General features: G+C 39.0%; 1 protein-coding gene across 1 annotated transcript; it reads right to left on the bottom strand.

Moving 5' to 3' along the window:
• Window positions 1-6,860: 6,860 nt before the first annotated feature.
• LOC310861812 (transcription cofactor vestigial-like protein 4) lies at window positions 6,861-17,665 on the bottom strand. Its single transcript, XM_083769455.1, has 6 exons — window positions 17,530-17,665; window positions 16,815-16,951; window positions 13,780-13,945; window positions 12,361-12,583; window positions 10,825-10,939; window positions 6,861-10,213 (listed from the first exon to the last, which is right to left on the bottom strand). Exons 2-6 carry the CDS (start codon window positions 16,894-16,896, stop codon window positions 10,011-10,013), a joined length of 789 nt encoding a protein of 262 aa, XP_083625581.1. The 5' UTR covers window positions 16,897-16,951; window positions 17,530-17,665; the 3' UTR covers window positions 6,861-10,010.
• Window positions 17,666-21,942: the final 4,277 nt, after the last annotated feature.

Consider the following 21,942-nt stretch of genomic DNA (forward strand, 5'->3'; position numbering starts at 1 on the left):
CGAAATGCCGCGCACTCAGGGATGCGGATGCTGCAGATAGCGCTGCTGCAGCCTGGCGTTGTGATCAAGCCACAGCAAATTTGGAATTATGCAAAACAAGGGAGGGAGGGAGATCTCTATCAGACGTTTGCACGAGCCGCCGCGCAGAGTCTCCGCATGCGACAGAGAAAGGGACACGTTTCCATTAACCCCACGAAATGACTCTTTCATCCTGCGTGGAATTAATGACCTCTCATCTACGGCTGCAAATATCGATTGTTTCCTTAGTGAAAATTATATTGATTGTTTTTTTTTTATGAATCGAATAATCGAGGAGCACAGGATTTAAAATATATGTATATATCAAGATAATTATCTTTATAATATGGTAAATTGATTAATCAGATGAAACTGCTATTTTTGGTATTTTAAAAAAATCTATTATTTTATTAAAATAAAATGTTGTTAAATTGATTCCAATTGATTAATTCACAGTTTCACCATCCCATGTCCAGACTAGAGTGCACCGTTTCAGCCAGGCTGGTCATTGGTTCTTCTATCCCATTGCGTAACCGCAAGGAGAAAATGGCGCGCACGTGGTTGGACAGATATGTGTCTTGACCAACGTCTGAAGGCAGCAGCGGCATCACCGTGTTCCAGCAATGAGAGGAGGCAGGCAGGGGGGGTTGAGAGACCAGCGCTGATGTCATGCTCCTCCTCGCTACGGTCAATAAGAAGAGGCAGGGCTGGAGTTTACTTAAAGAATGTGGCACTATACATTTAGATTTTGTGCAATCTGTATGGTAGAGTAATGTTAACCCATTTTGACCTGAGATCAGATTCTAAGAATGTCTTCTACATCCTGACAGTTTTCTGAAAAAGCTATGTTTCTATGGGTGCGTTCGGAAATAGCGCACTGAGCGCACTGTGCAATGCAAACTAATAGGCGAGTGCGCTCCCGGTGCGCAATTCCGAACACACCCTATGTCAGTCGTTCTTCGAAGTAGCGCGCCACTATGAGCTTGTATCTGCTATTTTTCAATAGCTAAACCATAACATAATGCTAACACCAAAAGGGGTCATACAATCGGGGTGGTTGTACTTTGTCCCCCTGCTATGTCATAGAGACATTTAACCGTGTCAAAGGTCACCTAGACACAGCATCTGTGACCTGAAGCTCAGGGTTCACTTTATCCCTGGCTCCATTAGCTCAATACCAAAACATCTCAGCACCAAGACCAGGTTCAAATTCGGGGGTAAAGAGGAAAGTTACATAGTGCTCCTTTAAGTAAGAGTTAGAAAATACTCTGTTACAAGTATAATAAAAAAGGCCACTATTGAAAAGTTTACTTGAGTAAAAGTAAAAAGGTATTGGCATAACAATATACTTATACTTCCAAAGTAAAAGTACTCAGCCTTCTATGGTTATTGTATGTTTTGTATTAATAATCTCAATCTGCAATGTAAATGTCAAATACTGTAATGGTGGTGGAGCATGAATGCGCCTTGTCAAATAATGGTGGTGGAGTACACAAAATGTGCCGCAGGAAAAGAACAGAAACTAGAAAAAGTGCCCTTCTGGGCACAGGTCTCCACCAGGATAGGAATGTAGGACATTGCAGCTTGCCTTCCTCTGGTGGTTGGATAAAAGGGCAACAAAAGTAAACTAGGGAGTTGGCATACAAAGTTATCCACAGATCTGTGCAGTTAGAGGAAAAAACACTTTTCGGCCAGTTATAGCGCCACCTTGAGGCTGAGTTGAAATTGTTCATGTGGCATTTCTTCCTCAGCCTAGTGGGAATGTGCGTGCACAATTTCACGGAAATCACGCGATGTGTTCATGATTTGCAGCATTTTGTTTGAAACTGAGCACTCCTGTGAACTTTGGAAGCCAATCTTAACCAATCAGGATGGAGTCTGAGAAATCTGAAAGACCCGTTTCGTTGAATGGCTCTAGAGAGACTGTGTACCAATTTGCGCGATATTTGGAAAAAATCTGTAGGTGTACTGTTTTGCACAAAGCGGCCTCCTGGTGGCGCTATAACAGGCCGTTCTGGAAAGTTTGGGGCAGAGGTTCATCGTTGGCATCCAGGGAGTGTGTGTGCAAAATTTGGCATCGACCGGGTTAACGGTGGCCGAGATTAGCTGCTCACGGACACACGGACGGACGGACGGACACACACACACACGGACGGACGGACGGAGTGCAAAACATACTCTCCCCCCATGCCTTCGGCCTGGTGGAGACAAAAAACTGAACGACAAGCTTACAACGTGTCACAGCGGCTATTTTCAGCTAAATCTTGCAGCCACACTAGTATTGACTAGTAGTACTAGACTCCACTTAACCATAGTATAGGGTTTAAGTGGTTAAGTACAACTGCTTGGGTAAATGTACTTAGTCACATTCTACCTTCTCTACTACAAGCTTCAATAAGAGCAGTGGTGACTGTACAGTATACCTGTACTCAAGTACTGTAGTTAAGTACCATTTTGCTTTTACTTTACTTGACAATGTCAAATTTTCTGTACTTTTACTTCTACTCCACTATTTCAGAGACAAATATTATACTTTTACTCCACTCCAATTATTTGACAACTTTAGTTATTTGTAGATTTTCAATATCATTACAAAACATCCTACAACATACCTACTTTAGCCGGCCCGTATATAACTCGGCAACAAAGGTTCGGAAACTTATCTTTCATCGATTATTTGTGTTTTATATAATTCTAATTGTTGATTAGTCACCATTACAACGAGGTATAGATTGTAAGGATCGGGCATTCGTGGAATGAGCAACACAGCAAAACGTGTGTAGCGCCCACACAAAATGTGCCAAAATGGCAAATGGTTGGTATTCAACCCTTGCTTTGAGTTGCTTAGTTAGTGGATTGGTTGATTCCACTATCCCACAGTAATAAGGAAAATACACATATTGGCCATTTTTACACTATTCACTCAGTGGTATGGAACTCCGTAACGAGTGGAAGATCCAAAAGCAGCCGCAACAGCTTGGCAGCTCCTCCTCTGCTGGTCACCAACCTAGCCACATTCTGCTGTGGGACGGCATCCCATTCCTCAACCAGGTTTTGTTGCAAGTCATCCAACGTGTTTCTGTTGGTCACTGCCACGTACAGCACACCAAAGACTCGCGGCAGGCCATTCCATCCTCTCCACTCCTACATTCTGGAGGTACTCTGTGATGATCCTGGCTCTGTGGGGGTGAGCGTTGTCATCCTGGAGGATGGTGTACCGTGTTAGGTCCCAGATTCTGATGATATGGGTTCGCCACTGGCAAGTTCTGTCTTGCCTGCGAGAGCGATACTGCCCCATACCATACCAAGCTGTTGTGGCTGCGTATGAATCTTCCAGATGCTACCGAGTTCCCCAACAGTGTAAAATTAATGAAGTGTATAAATGGCCAATATGTGTTGTTTTTTCCTATTACTGTGTGAGAGTGCAATCATTCAATGCACTAAGCAACTCAAAGAAAGGGTGAATACCTTTCCTTGCCATGTCTATGCCTCGTTGTAAAGGTGACTAATCAACGATTAAAAATATATAAAACAATACGAATTGGTATTATTAAGAAAACCGGACATTTACTTGTAACATAATATTGCTACATTGCAGTATTGGCGGCAGGGCAGAGGGGTTGAGGGGAGCAGCTCTGGTGTCAACATGGTTCTCCTCACAACCTTCACACTGTAAGGAGAGCCAGCCTGGATGTGGCATGACCCTGAAGTGTCTCCCTGATCTGCACCCCCCCATGTCTACATGTCATTGACTGTGCTCTGATATCTGTGTGTGCGTGCGTGCGTACCTGTATTACTATACTTGTGAGGGCCAAGTGTCAGTAGGCTACACTTAAGACATTGTGAGGACCATTTACTGGTACTCGCAAGATGAATCGTTGTTTTAAGGTTAAAACGTATGTGTGCACTGAAAACTTGGCTATGTAATTTATGAGGTCACAACGTTGTGAGCTTGTAGATAAGCTATTTTCGGTGGTAACACACAACAGGCTTTAGGGAAATGGCGTTCATAAAAATGTTGTCCTAAAATGTTGATGTCCCCACAAGTACAGTGATACGAGTGTGTGTGTGTAGTTTTGCACAGGCAGGGATACGTGGCCGGTGGCTCTCCGAGTCGGTCGACGTAATCCCATAGGAGTCTTTGGAAGGCATGGCGTAGCCGTAGAGGAAGCATGGCATTGTGTTTGGTGAATAGTGAGGCCTAATCTCGTGGAGGCAGGGGTCTGTTGTAGAGGCTTTTGAGCAGATTTGAGCCTGAGGGGTGAGACCTATACTACAACAAAACAAAAAAGGAAACCCAAAGATGCTTCTCCTCCAGTTTGAAGATTTAGGTTAGCAAAGGTTGTTGGGCAAATCGAAATTATAGGCAAACTGAAGATGAATGTGTTTATGAGAATGTCATTTTACATTATATTTGAGGCTACTCCAAGGATTCTATTCATACCCAAATGTTATAATATAGGTAATGAGCGATATGCTTCTAGAACGTAATTACACCCACCGTGAAGAAGAAAGTATAAACATGAATGTATCGTCAAACCAATGTAACCTCCTGAATAATGTTGAGTAACCCCAGTTGTATCAAGTTCAGGTTGTGCTACCTTTAGGCCTTATTACACAATGAATATAAATACATAGACTATTAGAATGTTGGATTCACATCAGTCTTCCCTGGGTGATGATGGTGCTCCTGTCTTTGCTCTCCAATGACTAGACTTTTGGAGAATCTTCAGTGGGTCGACACTGCCATCTGCTGGTTGAGAATTCAATGGTGTTTTGGTGTTTAAACTTTAGCATTCCTACTTCATGTAGTAGTGCAAACTCTAAACAACTATCCTCTCTCTCTCAATTCAATGCAATTTAAATAAAGATGAAGTAAAACTAAAATGCACTAAAAGCGCCGCGAGTCCGAAAACGGGCGACTTTCTTCTTGTAGTCAAAAAGAGCCATAACAACCTCTAAACACAAAGTGATCAGCCCGTTGTGGGAAATAAGAGAGATTTAGCACTAAATTGCAATGAAAGCCTATTCTAGGAAATCTGTTCTCATGAACCGTTTGACCACGAAAAATAATCACATTAAAAGCAATCAGAGCTGGCCCGATCCATTTACAGTAAGTGATAGGCCCCACTTGGGTCCCCACAACTTAGTAGGCCCCATGCCCCATTGTTATTCTGTGATAATAACCTACAACAAGTTATGTGAAAGGCAGGCTGTGCTTGCAACACTGTCCGCAACATCACTGTATGGCCAGAAACTGAGAATTATACAAGGTAGCAGCACAGTCATAAGAGCATTGATGTCGTTTCGGTAAGTGAGTGAATCTATTTTTCTTACTGACCAACTGAGAGATAGCTAAATGTAGGCCAAATGCCTATCATTTGCTAACCACCATAATATCAGTGTGAAAGAATGGGGTCAGTTCATGACTAGTTAAACTCAAGTGTATCACTCAGGTGTATCATTTGTAATACTTTGTCACACGTCATTTGCACTCAAAGCACCACGATGGAAATAAGCTCTCTGGCTTTTTGATATTTTATCCGCTTTTGACAGCAAATATGGCCATGGCCGTGTCAATAAAAACAATCAATCAAGGTTCTGTGGTGATGACGATGAAACTGTTATGGGTAAGTATCATAAATAGGGCTAACTGGTCCAGGTGCCCAGATGGTTTGGTGACCACCTGTCCAGATGCCCAGTCATCGCAAAGATATGGTGCCCAGATGTCCCTATACAATTTAGGCATTTAGCAGACGCTCTTAATCCAGAGCGATTTACACTAAGCAAGAACAAAAAACATGGTAATACATCAAAACATAAAAAGTCATCATAAATCCTACGTAAGCTTAAGAACCTAACAATGGAATATCTATCTAAGGAACCTATACACTATAGAGTGCTATGTCTTACATGAAGTGCTATTTAAGTTACACAAGTTGAGCCTATGCAGTCCCTTACTGTGGTATACAGACTGTCACCGGCGGTTAGTACCGATGTCACCATGACGCCTGTAGGAGGTCGAGGCTACAAGTACTACGGCAAGTGCTATAAGTGCCCACCTGTATTGTATAGTATACAGCCAGAGGTACATTGGCCTAATCAAGTCAAGCCATAAATACAATTGTCCCAGTTAATTTAGTACATAGACAAGCTTGTGGGCTTAGCTCTGGGTGTTTGTCCTGCACACTCTTGGAATATATATCAATAGAGACGTCACCAAGAGGAAACACTGAAGCGAAACATACATGTTGGCCGAAAGTCGGTACTGCAGCTCGAGCGGCATTTGGGCCAATCACATGAACGCGCCAAGCAATATACAACAACAACGGCGGCGCTCGTCCATGACTCGCTCGCAGTGCACGCACACAATAGAAATCCGGTGACGTCTCTATTAATATATACTCTAAGTGCACACCCCTAACTGACGCATGAACTGAAAATGCCAATTGATGATAAAACAGGAAATAGAGGAATACTCCTTTCAAATTGTCTGATAAGATTGAATTGTAAACTGGATCTGTATGAATTGGTGGATAAACTTGGCTAAAGTCATATCACACTGGCACTGGCAGGCAATTTATTTTGGCCAACGGCTGATTTGTGTCTGGCTTTAGCCAGGCTAGGATAAACTAGGTTATGTCAGGCCTGGCTTCTTGGTTCCAAAAAGGGGTTGTCCTCAGACAAAATAAAGTGTTACTTATATCCTGTACGAACATAAGTCATCAAACTAGTTGTTAGAATCGGAGTAAAACAATCTCACTCGTGGCGATTACACTAGGCTAACATTATAGGATATAAATTGAACAAAATAAAATATTCCAAAATGCATTTGTATCTTTATTTAGAAGAAATCAAGTACAAAACAGTGGCATTTTCTTCTGGAGAAAAGAAGGCCAAAAGTTAACCCAAAAAATATATATATATTTAAATGTTTATTTTCCATGTGAATGACACCTGGAGTTAGTTTCAGCAACTTGTCTTAGGAGGCAAAAGCAGTCAAAGTAGAGCAATTAAATAACATTGGAATAAACGTATCAGAGGATCAACTTGTGTCAAACAGGTAGATCCTGTGATAGTCCCTTACTGTGGTGTACAGACTGTCACCGGCGGTTAGTACCGAGGTCACCATGACACTGTACTAATTAGTCTTCGCTAATTGATGTGTTCCTGCACTTATTACTACACCTCTGACAACGGTGGAAAAAAGATCAACTTTTAAAAGAGATAAAATGCATGGTTAGAATATAATGAGGATCCATGCTACATCATGAGTACATTGTTCTTAATAAAAAAACAAATATATCTATTCGTCATTACGCGCGGCGTAATGATAGTCTTGTTGTCCGATATCCAACTAAAAAATAATAAAAGAAGAGACGGTAGCGTATATATTCATTTTTCAAAACAGTGTAAATTAGTAAAAAGCAAGTACACAAGCATACTTTTCTCGCAGACAGTTGACTTAAAAAGGAAAATCTCAATTTACAATACCATTTTTCATCAGTGTTGACACATGGATTATGCTACGTTAATAGATCATTTCAGATGGGTGGTAACGTACAAATTAAACAAAACGCAACTGCATAACAACTCAGACGTACTGGTACTCCTACATTTATGCACAATTCTATAGATCCTTATTGGGTCACACTAAAGCATCAGCTATATTTAAGTGGACTCAACACCCCCGTGCACAAAACTCAACTCATTAAACAACACTTTAAGTGACTGACAAATGTTCGATGGTGTTGGTGGAATGTCAATGCGCAATCATCATAACATTAAAGACGCCAATACACCAGGGAGGCGTATTGCCTTTCACAATTGAGAGGAAAAGGGCATATGCTAAAAGGAGGAATGTAGATGTTCTCAGATGCTCGATAGACGGGAAAGGGAAACAAAACAGGCAAGTGATTTTACCGAATCTTAAATTATGGCAAAAGTTAATGTGAAGCTATGTTACTTCCAGAATAAATAAAAATCCATTACCAACAGCATTATCATGTCAATTACCAGGTAGAACGTCTCTGCAGAGACTTCATGTTAGCAGTATTCAGTCATGCATAATGCTATAGCATCCAGTACCACAGAACAACAAAGCATTATACTGCCTTCAGACAACCTTGCCAGAGGCTGTGATTTGTAGATGGATGCCATTGCTAAAGTATATGCCTACACTACATATACTAATGAAAACCAGATACAAAAAATATATCGAGTACAACTGTACCAGCAGTAAGTATTTCTAAACGGTTACTGATAAAAAATAAATTCTGAGGGTAAATAGTATAGAATAAGGTTTGTAATAGAAACCAGCTATTTGAAACATGCTTCCTAGTTAAGAGGAATAACCTACTATCCTTGGTACTACCTTACCAAGTGTTCAACCACAGTGAGCATAAAGACTCGAGACAAGACAAACTTTAGTTAACAGTGGATAAGTCCAGTTCTGAATAAGAAAACTCAGATTAAGAAAGTTTTAAGGGGCCATAGGAGACCAGAGCCTTGATTGCATTATCACGATTTCAAACACAACACACATTCTTCAACCAGTTAGCTCAAATAATAAAATAAATGAGGGGAGAAAAATAAAAGGTAAAATGCTGCCTGAAAACAGCCTCAAACGCAATAGTGCAAATCAGACCCAGTTGTCCTTTTTCAAGTAAAAACAGACAAATAAGCAGGATGATTTTAGAATTTAAAGATGGGGCGTTAGTACTGCGCAAAGACTGGAACCAGACCTATGGCTTGTATGTAGTTGGAAAAGGCAGGGACTTTCTTTGGTTAACAAACAGAGCAGTTACAGCCTGATAATTTAGCAAATATCTAACAAATCTATGATTGTACAGTTTACACAAACCAAATCAAGACTGTCAACCCAATAATTAAGTAAGCCTTGCCGAGCCATGTTGCCCGTTTCTGTAGCATGAAGCAGCTCAACAAAATGACCCTCATTTATCAAACTTTCACAGACGCAAAAAAGGGCATGATTTCAATGCAATTCTCTGCATTTATCAATCTGCTGTCGATTTGACACGGGCATAGCAGACGATCAAATCTCACGTCAATGCTCAGCTCATGTATGCAAAAATGTTTTTCACCGCAGACTTGTGACGCTGCGGGTTCCACAGTATATCCAAACACGTACGGGCCGCTTGGATCAGCGGGGGTGGGCCTGGAAAAATGTCAAGACTATATTCTGACCTGTGGGGTTCTGCACAATACTGCCAATGGATCTTCCAGAAAGCCATGGATATTACAGACCCAGCTAGGGACTAGATGACGGAACGGGTCTTCGCCTCAATCCTCTAGAATTATGTTTGGCATGGTGGCTATTCAATACGAGAAAATGACTCACTTAGTCAAATATTCACATTTATGAACATTTAATGTTGATCATCTTTTCATTTTGCTCTTTTAAAGTGTCACAGGGAAGTGAGTGATTTACTACTGTATTTCTGCCACTGTTGACCGCATCATTGATTTTCTTTTCATGGTTTCTACATTAGATTGATAAATGAGGATCAATGTGTGTTGACTCAGTGGAAGTTTTCATGTTTCTTCTAGGAAAAACTCTTTGACAATTTAGAATAAAGACTGAATGTTGATCCATTTGAAAAGAAGTTGACCTATAGGTTTAGAGCCTATTTGAGCACCATATTCAAACTAATACATCACTCGTGTTGTTCGTAGCTACAGGAAGTCACCCACATGAACCCTAGCGTCCCTATTCTGGGCATGTCATAATAGGCGTGTACAGTGTACAAAATAGTTGAATCTTTTGCGAAAGTAGCAGATGTACAAGCTTGCTGCGTGTTGCGAGCTTGTAGATTCGCTGCTTGACGTCCTACGAAAGTATACAGGGTATAAGTGGTTAATGCTTGGCAAAGGATGGCACAGCGGTGGATCTGCGCGGTCGTCTGGAAACACTAAGGAAGTGATTGTGGTTCAACTAATCGGCACTTGAGGAAAGCAATCTTTCTCTTGGTTCATGAGTTCCCCTCTGGACTTTGGGGACCCCCTCCTTTAGCCATGATCTGGAGCCAGGTGGTCTCACCCAGTGCCTTGGCGAAATGGTCATCCACTGAGCCAGTGATGGAGACGGAGTTGGATACGGGCTCAGGCTCTTTGTAGTTCTTACCGAGGCTGCGACGGAAGTGCTCCTCAATCACAGGATCACACACCGTGTTCGCTGAAGGGACACAAGGAGTCAGAGAGATGTTTAGAGTCTAATAGCAACCAGAAGTACTTATAAAAAGTCTAATCATGGCCCAGGCCGTAGCGTAACGGTCTGGGCACCGGACTGGTGATCCAGTCGCGGTGTGCCGCGGGTTCGACTCCCGGACCCGACACGGCCTTTACCGCATGTCATCCCCCCATCTCTCTCCCGTTTCCTGTCAGCCTACTTTCTATCCCTTAAAAAATCAATAAAGGCGTAAGCCGCAAAAAAATATCTTTAAAAGAAAAAAGAAAAAAAAAAAAAAAAAGTCTAATCATGTGGATATCATGATTAGTTTCTGAGACACATTGGAGCTACACCGTTCCCATGCCGTAAAAGGGATTGCGGATTATGATGAAATCATTTGGGCATTGATGCGAGCCATTGTGTGCATATTATACAAGCATGTGACATGCTTGTTTTTTCCATAATACACCCACTATCGAAGCTCGGCTAAGATGTGCTCTAAAGTTTAATCTAACTTGATGTGGAATCGAGCACTCAAATCTGTGAGATGATTGTAAATTAACATCCCTACTACTAAACTATTAGGCAGATGGTACCGTTTTAAGACTTAAACCTACCATTTGTCTTCCTCTGATCAATGGGTGGACTGGGAGCACAGCCATTCATGTGACAGTGAGAGAGGTTGCAATTTCGGTTGCTTGCAGGGGCACAAGTGATGACAGATGGACGATTCTGGACAGAAATCCAACAAAGTAGCAAGTTATCAACAGGTTTAAATATCATGTTACAATAAATTCTAACCAAAATAAAACAAAACATGTTCTTGCTAATACACAGTATTTTCTGTATCTAAGTTTGTTACTGTTACTCCATTGTTTCAAGTCTCAACAGGTAGTTCTTCTGACCAGCAGTTGGTTGAAATAGGCTATCCAGCAATGCTGAAATGAGGACGACAGCACACCTAACCATTAATAGAAGATTTGAAAACGGATTCATCACATTAGAAATATCAGTTGTGCTGATTAGTGATTACCCCGAGTTTTGTCAGAGCAGCAACATTATTGGCTTATAGGAACGGAACAAAAAGGGCAGGTATACTGTTCGCTCCTGTATTTTAACATCAGTTATTATTATGGTGGTACTTGGAGAGCCAAATGTTTTCTGAGGTGGTACTTATAGTATAAAACGGTTGGGAACCAATGGTTTAACCCATTTTGGGCGGGAACCCCTTTTGGTGTTTTAACTAAGCATTATGTTATACATTAGCTATTGAAAAATAGCAGATCTACAAGCTCATAGCTACGAGCTTGTAGGTCTGCTATTTTTGAAAAATCGTAAAAATGCTGCACAAATCTTTGTATATTTATATATTCTTTCAGAGCGAACGTTTTTTTTATTTTGACGCCTTTGAAAGACATGCATGAATGACTATGTAATTAAAAAACACTGACTGCCAGGTATTCAGGCATTCATTCTTCCACCACTGCCATGATCTTTTCAGTGCATGATGCTCTAATTTTGAAGGCCAGAAATTCCCGGGCCGTGAACCAGAAGTAAACAGCTGCTGTGTATAGTTTTCCCCATTGTTTTGGCATCCATTGTTAGGTATGCCCATATGAAGAACACGGATATGCTCTAAAAGTATTTAAAAAAAAAGAAAATCCATTTCACTAGACATTTAAACAGTGACATATGTTAGCCAAGAGCATCACCTAGTGTCACATGGTGAACGTTTGGATGGCAGTGAATGTGTTACGGGACAAAGTTTTATTTGCCCATTATGATTCAAAAATCCTTTAGCATCTGCGTCTGCACTTTTACTATTGACAATAAAAAAAGATCATAAAAAAACACAACGAGCTTCTAGGTCTGCAAATTCCTTTTTACATTTTTGAAAGCATAAAATAAGGCAAACGAGGAAAAGACCACACTTTTGCCGATCACTATATTGTGATGTGCAAAACCCCAGATGATATCTAGTCTCATCCCAACATGGATATATTGCAGAGGCCTAACTTTTACCTCGTAGCTCATCACAGCCCTGATTATTCAACGAATGCTGCCCCGTCTTTCCGACCACACACGCTTGACCATGCCAACATGAATAAAGATCACCTCCATGCTTGTAATTTAACGGTTTCACAAAGACATACCTGCTGCCGCTCCACAGCGCCAGCCACGGCAGCGCGCTCGCTGCTCCCCAGGGCCAGGTCCATGTTGCTTTTGGTCAACGCCAAAGGCTGGTCGACGGCATAGCCAGGGATGGAAGCATACAGGTGGTTCCCATGGAGACCATTGGAGGACGTAATGCACTCCACGGGGCTGTGGCCGAGGCTCCAGTGCTCATTGTGGTTGTCTCCGCCAGTAGGCCGGGTCCTTGATAAAGAGTGCAACAGGCAGATTACCCCTGTGACTTGACATACAGACCACCAACAGCTCCGTCTATTCATAGGGCCACTTAAATCTTGCTCCCGCTTTGATGTCAGGAGTCTGACTGAGCAGCACAACACTTAATGAGGGTGCAAGGATTCAGCTCACGAGTTGTTCAAAGCGCCGTGGACACCGTGTTTACTTAAGCTGTGACTAGACTACAAGATTTAGAATCCCAACAGATGGTTTAAACAAAGGCAATTTTTAGCAATGAGCACAAAATGCTCAAGTCCGTTTTCAAAAGACCTTTATGGGATTCAATCAAAATGTTATAGGCCAATTGTAACTAACTCACTAAGATTCAAAATAACTTAGTCTGTCACAAGTAACAGAAATCTAGCTTTGACAAGGCTCAGAAAAGCACATTTACACGGGTGCAGGTCTTTTTTCCGACCCGCCATAATTCCGACGGGCAAACACACACACACGACTAACTGACGAGAACTGTTTTAACAAGTCTGAATACTGTTCCCATCTTAATTTATTCAGAGTGATTATCTGAGAGGGAAAGCATTTTGTGAGAGCGAGGAGGTCAGAGGGGACCTGCTTGATGAGTGATTACTAGGTGTCCACATCTGATAAGGGAGTTTGGGGCGAACCAATTATTTTGCAGGGGAAGAGTTTCGTTTTGCATTAGCTGTGGTGTACCCGGTCCGGGATGAATTACTGAAGTTGAGAATGGATTCAATAAAATTAGTGTCCTGTAAACCAGGGTTCAAAATGTCCTTGCTGACTTTAAAACACATAAGCTTGTGTGCTGAGAAAAGCACAGGGATGTGTCCCTCTCCACCACAAGGTATTTAACCACTTATGCATATTATACTACATTGTACAACAAATAACAAAGATTGCCGATAACTCACAATGTCCCATCGCAAAATTGTAGATCAGCTATTTTGTTATAGTAAAAAAGTTTATTTAATAAACGTGCCCAAAATAGGGCGCCATTAAACAATTGTACTTGAGTGGTTGAACAGGGTGTTCTGTGTTACCGTGGTCATTTACTGTACTCATGTCAGTGCAATGCTATGCATTATGTTCCTTTCCGCTCTGCACTCCCTCTGTCCCATTGTGTTACATTTAAGAACTAACAGACAAAGTGCTGGATCAGCAACATATCACTCTCTTTTCAGAGCACTTACAGTTGAGCTGCAAACAGTCTGCTCATTTTGGTCATGTGGTCATTATCACAGTCGATGTGGTCGTCCACTTGTTCTTCTCCATACTTCCTTTTACTGGGGCAGATAGGAGGTGGCCCAGTTCTCATGTTGGACATGGCAGTAGGCAGGGAGGGCATCCTGGACTCACCTGTAGGGACACATGTATATACAATTACAAACCCAAAAAAAAGTTCCACAAAAATTAAGGAACCAACATGTTCAATAATTGTTTTAAACACCTTCATTGATCCGCAGGGAAATTTCTGTGCTAAAGCAGCAATGCAATTAGGATTGAACAAAGATACAGATATGGGTAGAGAACAACTATAGAATAAGTAAGAGGGTAACTCTAGCTAAAATTGGCGATACCAATATAAAAGAAAATTAAGATGACTTAACCTCCGACATGACCCTCTGTGCCTATGCTGGTAAGGTGTGCATAATCTATAAGTCTTCAGTAGATAGAAAATAAAAATATTTGTAAGAAATGCGTTCTATCCCCAATAAAAACAGAAGACTTAAGGGGCTCAATTTTCGTTACCGCTAAACCCCCTATCCCTAAACTTCTTTGCCTTTTTTACTATACGTTTTTGAATAGTTAGCCGGTCTACAAGCTCACAATGTGTCAATGGAGATTGGCTAGTTGAACTATTGAAATGATTTTCAATATAGTAAAAAAAAAAAAAAGGCAAAGAAGTTTAGGGAAAAGGGGTTTAGAAGGTGACAAAAATGGAGCCCACGGTACTAAAAATGGCCAAGTGCATTTGACTGACCGGGCATAATAATTATGTTCAACAACAACCTACAGTGAATGGTTTTCTTTTCTATTATTGAAGAACAGGCCATCAAGTAGGACGGTGATGATTAAAACTGCTGCAAGCATATTAATTAAGGGTATCATGCCCCATAGGAACAAAAACCCAAACGGTGATTCTGGACATAAACCATAATTATCTTTTTCCCATCCCTTCTGCTATCTCACAATTTACAGTGAGATACAGCATGGAGGGCAGAGAGGTCATATACATCATCTCCATGCCATCTTGAAATTGAAAATTAGTTGATAATTTGAGGAAGACCATGTGCTGCAGAGCTCAACTAATTCCTGTACATTAATGACTGTTTACTTAAATAAACGCACTACTAATTAGGTAGGGTAAGTGATATTTTTGGGTTAAAACAATGTTTTTTGTTAAAAAGGTTTAAGATTATATTGCTGTGCAAACACCACAACTCATTGCTGTGGTGTTTGCCTAGTAACACGGTCCGGTCGCTCAGGCTCAACCCATTCTGGACGGGAACCCCTTTTGGTGTTTTAAGCATTATGTTATACTTTCGCCGTTTAAAAATAGCAGATCTACAAGCTCATAGCACGGCACTGAGTGCCACACTACGAGCTTGTAGATCTGCTATTTTTGAAAGATCGTGAAAATGTGGCGCAAATCTTTGAATATATTCTTTCAGAGCGAACGTTTGTAACTCAAATCGTTGTGGGGTCCATTACATGAAATATTGAGCACCACTGATATCGAAACATGGGTATTTAAAAAAAAAATAATAATAATTGACGTCAGGCCTAAATGGGTTAATAAACAAAAAAAGGTCTGGTGAGTTGACAAATTCCAGCCAATCATGGAGCACCCATTCATCAGCTTCAATTTTAAAGTGTTGAGGTTCCAATTTTGTCTGCTCAAGAGCAAGAGAGACTGTACCTGAACAAACACTCGAGTCGATATCAATTAGTACTATCAGAAATTAGAACTATATAACGTTTATTTTAACAAGATGACACTTACTCTACCTTTAAGTATAATAAAGTAAAGTAAATGTTAGTTCTTGAGTAACATTTAATCAATGAGCAGACCTTATGTTAGGAAATTCAGATTCACGCAGAATTATATTTCCTTCTTATAAATTCAGTTAGTCAATAATATCCAAAACGTTATCCAAAACTAACCAACAGTAGGCTTGTCACAATTACTACATAATCATCGTAATTTGAGATAATCGCAATTATTTTTGCATAATAGTCGCCATAAATTATTTCCATGTTGAAAAATTCAAACGCAAAACGCATTACATCATGATGCGTTTTCGGCTTGTAGATCGTCTATAGTGTTTCAGACAGTATTTATTTAAAGACCTTTACGCTTCGGACAAAGCCAACTCGGATCGTGACAAACACAATTTTATGGGCCGAACAAATAATTAGAAAGAAGTGAAAAAAAAGGGTACAACACTTTTTTTTTCTATTCCCACTATTCAAAGTTATAAAAGTATATGTTGTCAACCAAATAGGAATATGAATTGTATTCATAATGTTCCAACGACAACAATAATTAAATAGTTAATCGCAATTATGTTAGCGACAGTTAATTTAATCGTCAACTAAATGCCCTAATCGTGACAGCCTTAAACAGTCATACCTGAAAATATGTGATATATTATTGCCAATGCATCACATCGGTTTGGCAAGCGACACCATTATGTGATGATGACTATCAGTGTTTGCGCCTATAACTGCTTATTATGAGCTTGTATTAGGTCTGCTATTTTTTCCCCAGATGAGATAGGGACTTTAGGGGTTCAAGTAAGTGGGTTTAATATGAAAGGTAACTTCTCAATGTCAGTCCGAGGACCAACAGAGATCCAAATGGACCCTTATGGATCTGTAACAACCCTGAGGATGATGATGATTTGCACTGCAGTGCATGTCCTAATTATGAATTGAATGCAGCAGCATAGGACGGTGACCATGACAGAAACAATCCCTCAGGGCTTTTGAGTTATCGTTTTAGCATTGCTTGAGTAAGAAGAGTACTTGCTCTACTGCTTTTAAATTGTTGTACATTGGGGGGGGGGAAAGTATTCAATCAATACTTTGTAGTACAGTGTAGATTGGGATCCCAGAGATTAAAAGGGGACATCAAAGGGGGTGTCCCCCTGGTATAATCTATATCAAACAACCTGGGGCCATTGAGATTCAAAAGATTGAGAGAATCATTTTTCGAAAGTACCTTCGTAATGTAGTCTCCCGATGTTGTTGTTCATCTTGTCCAGGAACTGAGGGTTCAACAGGTCCATTCTAGAGAAAAGCATTTACACGAGCTGGGTGGTTGCTAACATGGATGTTAGCAGCAAGTAACACACAGCCCTGCATGAGATACAAAGAAAAGGAAAGGAGAGATAGAAACGCTCAACTTTAGAAAACATGATCAACTTGTTAGCAGGCTAGTAGTATAGTAGTGTATCCAGCAGACAACCTTTTAAATGAATACTAAAATGTTTCATAGTCATGACGCTTATATAAGTTCGGCTACTTGGATTTAGAAAGCTACGCCAGTTGACATGTACATCTGTTGAATGTTGTGCTACTGTGAGTTAGCATCAGAGCTAACTGTAGCCACTTTGACACCAGCTAGCCGCGTTAGCTTACTTTAGCTAACTATAAAAGAAAACACTTTCAACACACTTCGTGGCACGATCGTTTCGCTCGACCAAAACAACACGAGCTCATTTCAATTGCGACAGTTTTACCCGCAGTTTAAAACGTCACGTTTGCTCGCGTCGACACTTTGTTCGCTTAAATTAAATACGTCGTTTTCGTCGAGCGACTCTTATCGAAAAGGGGGTCAAACTAACGTAAAGCCCGTAGAACTACGCTATAGTTAGTTAGTAATCCGATCCCCAGACCCAACAACTTGACCGAAACGTCGATGACAACTAACTTACGATATATATAGCGTTCTGAAGTCGAAGAATGTACGATCCAAACCAATCGCCTAAAAACAGAAGGCGAAGCAAACGTTTTGTAAATAATAATAACGTCGGTTAGCTGACTCTTAGCATGCTGGCTAGCTCAGCTACATCATCTACTGTGTGTGGTGAGTAGAGGAACGTTCGCCAGTGTTCACAAAGAAGGAGTGGGGTCTAGCTACGGAAAATAGCAGATCTACAAGCTCAAAGCGCGGCGCGGTGCGGCCCGTTGTGAGCTTTTAGATCTGCTATTTTCGTGGCGCGACGCCGTCACGCAAACAGACGGGGCACAAACACAAGTGAACGCACACACATCACAACCACAAGTGGCCGTTTACAGTTACTGCTGGTTTACAATATATAAATCGAAATACACAGTTTGTTTTTATTGTTGTTTATAATATACACAGGCTAATGGGTTTTATTATCTCTAGGACAATTCAGTTCAGTTCAGTTTTATTTTGGTCAAAAAGCAAAGACATTACATTACATGTATTATTATTATTATTATTATTTTTTAGACCAAAAGGGTTTAGGCTGAAGCCAATGGCTTATTGTGCCCAGAGCCGTATAATAGAAGAGTTCTGTTAGTGAGGGGACACAGAACAGCCCGGTCACGTGATCCCGGAAGCGCTCGTGCGCACAGCTGCGCTCTTACTGGGAGCTCGATTAGGGACAGAGCCTGGAGCTAGTACATTGTTTTGAACGACAGCGCCGCGGATATCGGCAATTTTAGGTATGTATGCAAAATGTCAACTGTTTTAAAGTATTGTACAGTGACAACTAAAGTCTCTGTAATGTATATGTTGTACTATAACTGTACTATAACTGTGTGCGTGAAAAACGAGGATAAAAAAAAGATTTAAAAAAAAAAAAAAACGATGGGCTATAACCCATGTTTTTTCAAATTTCATTTTTTTCAAATCCTCAAAAATGATGAAAAACAGCGTGCTATAGTATGCCGTACGGTAGGAGATATAGCCCATGTTCAAAAATGATGAAAAACAAGGTTAATCTTTTTTTTCAAAAATTCAAAAAACGATGGGCTAGCCTATAACCCATGTTTTTTTAATTTTTCATTTTTTTCATATCCTCAAAAATGATGAAAAACGGCGTGCTATAATATGCCGTACGATATTGGCTATAGCCCATTGTCAAAAATGATGAAAAACGAGGATAAAAAAAGAAATCAAAAATTAAAAAAACGATGGGCTATAACCCATGTTTTTTCAAATTTTCATTTTTTTCAAATCCTCAAAAATGATGAAAAACGGCGTGCTATAGTATGCCGTACGGTAGGAGATATAGCCCATGTTCAAAAATGATGAAAAACAACGTTAATTATTTTTTTCAAAAATTCATAACCCATGTTTTTTTATTTTTTTACTTTTTTTCAAATCCTCAAAAATGATGAAAAACGGCGTCCTATAGTATGCCGTACGGTATGGGTTATAGCCCAGGGTCAAAAATGATGAAAAACGAGGATAATTTTTTTTTTCAAAAATTCAAAAAACGATGGGCTATAACCCATGTTTTTTCAAATTTCATTTTTTTCAAATCCTCAAAAATGATGAAAAACAGCGTGCTATAGTATGCCGTACGGTAGGAGATATAGCCCATGTTCAAAAATGAAGAAAAACGAGGTAATTCTTTTTTTCAAAAATTCAAAAAACGATGGGCTATAACCCATGTTTCTTTAATTTTTAATTTTTTTCATATCCTCAAAAATTATGAAAAAAGGCGTGCTATAGTATGCCGTACGGTATGGGCTATAGCCCATTGTCAAAAATTATGAAAAACGAGGATAAAAAAAATAATCTAAAATTCAAAAAACGATGGGCTATAACCCATGTTTTTTCAATTTTTCATTTTTTTCAAATCCTCAAAAATGATGAAAAACGGCGTGCTATAGTATGCCGTACGATAGGGGCTATAGCCCATGTTCAAAAATGAAGAAAAATGAGGTAATTCTTTTTTTCAAAAATTAAAAAAATGACCCATGTTTAAAAAAAAAAAATCAAATAAAATCCTCAAAAGATGAAAAACTGCGTGCTATAGTATGCCGTATGATATGGGCTATATCAAAAATGATGAAAAACGAGGATAAAAAAAAATTCAAAACTTCAAAAAACGATGGGCTATAACCCATGTTTTTTGAATTTTAAATTTTTTTTCAAATCCTCAAAAATGATGAAAAAAGGCGTGCTATAGTATGCCGTACGGTATGGGCTATAGCCCATTGTCAAAAATGATGAAAAACGGCGTGCTATAATATGCCCTACGATATTGGCTATAGCCCATTGTCAAAAATGATGAAAAACGAGGATAAAAAAAGAATTCAAAAAACGATGGGCTATAACCCATGTTTTTTCAAATTTCATTTTTTTCAAATCCTCAAAAATTATGAAAAACGGCGTGCTATAGTATGCCGTATGGTAGGAGATATAGCCCATGTTCAAAAATGAAGAAAAATGAGGTAATTCTTTTTTTCAAAAATTCAAAAAACGATGGGCTATAACCCATGTTTTTTAAAAAAATAAAAAAATTCAAATCCTCAAAAATGATGAAAAACGGCGTGCATGCCGTACGATATGGGCTATAGCCCATTGTCAAAAATGAAGAAAAACGAGGATAAAAAAAAAATCAAAAATTCAAAAAACGATGGGCTATAACCCATGTTTTTTCAAATTTTCATTTTGTTCAAATCCTCAAAAATGATGAAAAACGGCGTGCTATAGTATGCCGTACGGTAGGAGATATAGCCCATGTTCAAAAATGATGAAAAACAAGGTTAATTTTTTTTTTTTTTAATTCAAAAAACGATGGGCTATAACCCATGTTTTTTTTTTTTTTTTTTTTTTTCAAATCCTCAAAAATGATGAAAAACGGCGTGCTATAGTATGCCGTATGATATGGGCTATAGCCCATTGTCAAAAATGATGAAAAATGAGGATAATTTTTTTTTCAAAAATTCAAAAAACGATGGGCTATAACCCATGTTTTTTGATTTTTCTTTTTTTTTTCAAATCCTCAAAAATGTAGAAAAACGGCATGCTATAGTATGAATAGTATAAATAGTAAATAGTATAAAACGAGGATAAAAAAAAAACAAAAAAAAAAAAAAAACGATGGGCTATAACCCATGTTTTTTTATTAAAAACGATATTGGCTATAGCCCATTGTCAAAAATGATGAAAAACGAGGATAAAAAAATAAATCAAAAATTAAAAAAACGATGGGCTATAACCCATGTTTTTTCAAATTTTCATTTTTTTCAAATCCTCAAAAATGATGAAAAACGGCGTGCTATAGTATGCCGTACGGTAGGAGATATAGCCCATGTTCAAAAATGATGAAAAACAACGTTAATTATTTTTTTCAAAAATTCATAACCCATGTTTTTTTATTTTTTTACTTTTTTTCAAATCCTCAAAAATGATGAAAAACGGCGTCCTATAGTATGCCGTACGGTATGGGTTATAGCCCAGGGTCAAAAATGATGAAAAACTAGGTTAATTTTCTTTTTCAAAAATTCAAAAAACGATGGGCTATAACCCATGTTTTTTTAATTTTATTTTTTTTTCATATCCTCAAAAATGATGAAAAACGGCGTGCTATAATATGCCGTACGATATTGGCTATAGCCCATTGTCAAAAATGATGAAAAACGAGGATAATTTTTTTTTTCAAAAATTCAAAAAACGATGGGCTATAACCCATGTTTTTTCAAATTTCATTTTTTTCAAATCCTCAAAAATGATGAAAAACAGCGTGCTATAGTATGCCGTACGGTAGGAGATATAGCCCATGTTCAAAAATGAAGAAAAACGAGGTAATTCTTTTTTTCAAAAATTCAAAAAACGATGGGCTATAACCCATGTTTCTTTAATTTTTAATTTTTTTCATATCCTCAAAAATTATGAAAAAAGGCGTGCTATAGTATGCCGTACGGTATGGGCTATAGCCCATTGTCAAAAATTATGAAAAACGAGGATAAAAAAAATAATCTAAAATTCAAAAAACGATGGGCTATAACCCATGTTTTTTCAATTTTTCATTTTTTTCAAATCCTCAAAAATGATGAAAAACGGCGTGCTATAGTATGCCGTACGATAGGGGCTATAGCCCATGTTCAAAAATGAAGAAAAATGAGGTAATTCTTTTTTTCAAAAATTAAAAAAATGACCCATGTTTAAAAAAAAAAAATCAAATAAAATCCTCAAAAGATGAAAAACTGCGTGCTATAGTATGCCGTATGATATGGGCTATATCAAAAATGATGAAAAACGAGGATAAAAAAAAATTCAAAACTTCAAAAAACGATGGGCTATAACCCATGTTTTTTGAATTTTTAAATTTTTTTCAAATCCTCAAAAATGATGAAAAAAG

The sequence above is a fragment of the Protomyctophum parallelum genome (genome assembly GCF_964188405.1).
Source record: "Protomyctophum parallelum genome assembly, chromosome: 7".
NCBI lineage: Eukaryota > Metazoa > Chordata > Actinopteri > Myctophiformes > Myctophidae > Protomyctophum > Protomyctophum parallelum.

Excerpts from the sequence above, each read along its gene's own strand:
- LOC310861812 (XM_083769455.1), bottom strand. The coding sequence starts at position 16,896 with ATGCTTTTCTCTAGAATGGACCTGTTGAACCCTCAGTTCCTGGACAAG. Across the intron at positions 12,584-13,779 it reads AGACTGTTTGCAGCTCAACT|GACCCGGCCTACTGGCGGAG; the intron begins GTAAGTGCTCTG and ends CTCTTTATCAAG. Across the intron at positions 10,940-12,360 it reads GCGCTGTGGAGCGGCAGCAG|AATCGTCCATCTGTCATCAC; the intron begins GTATGTCTTTGT and ends ATTTCTGTCCAG.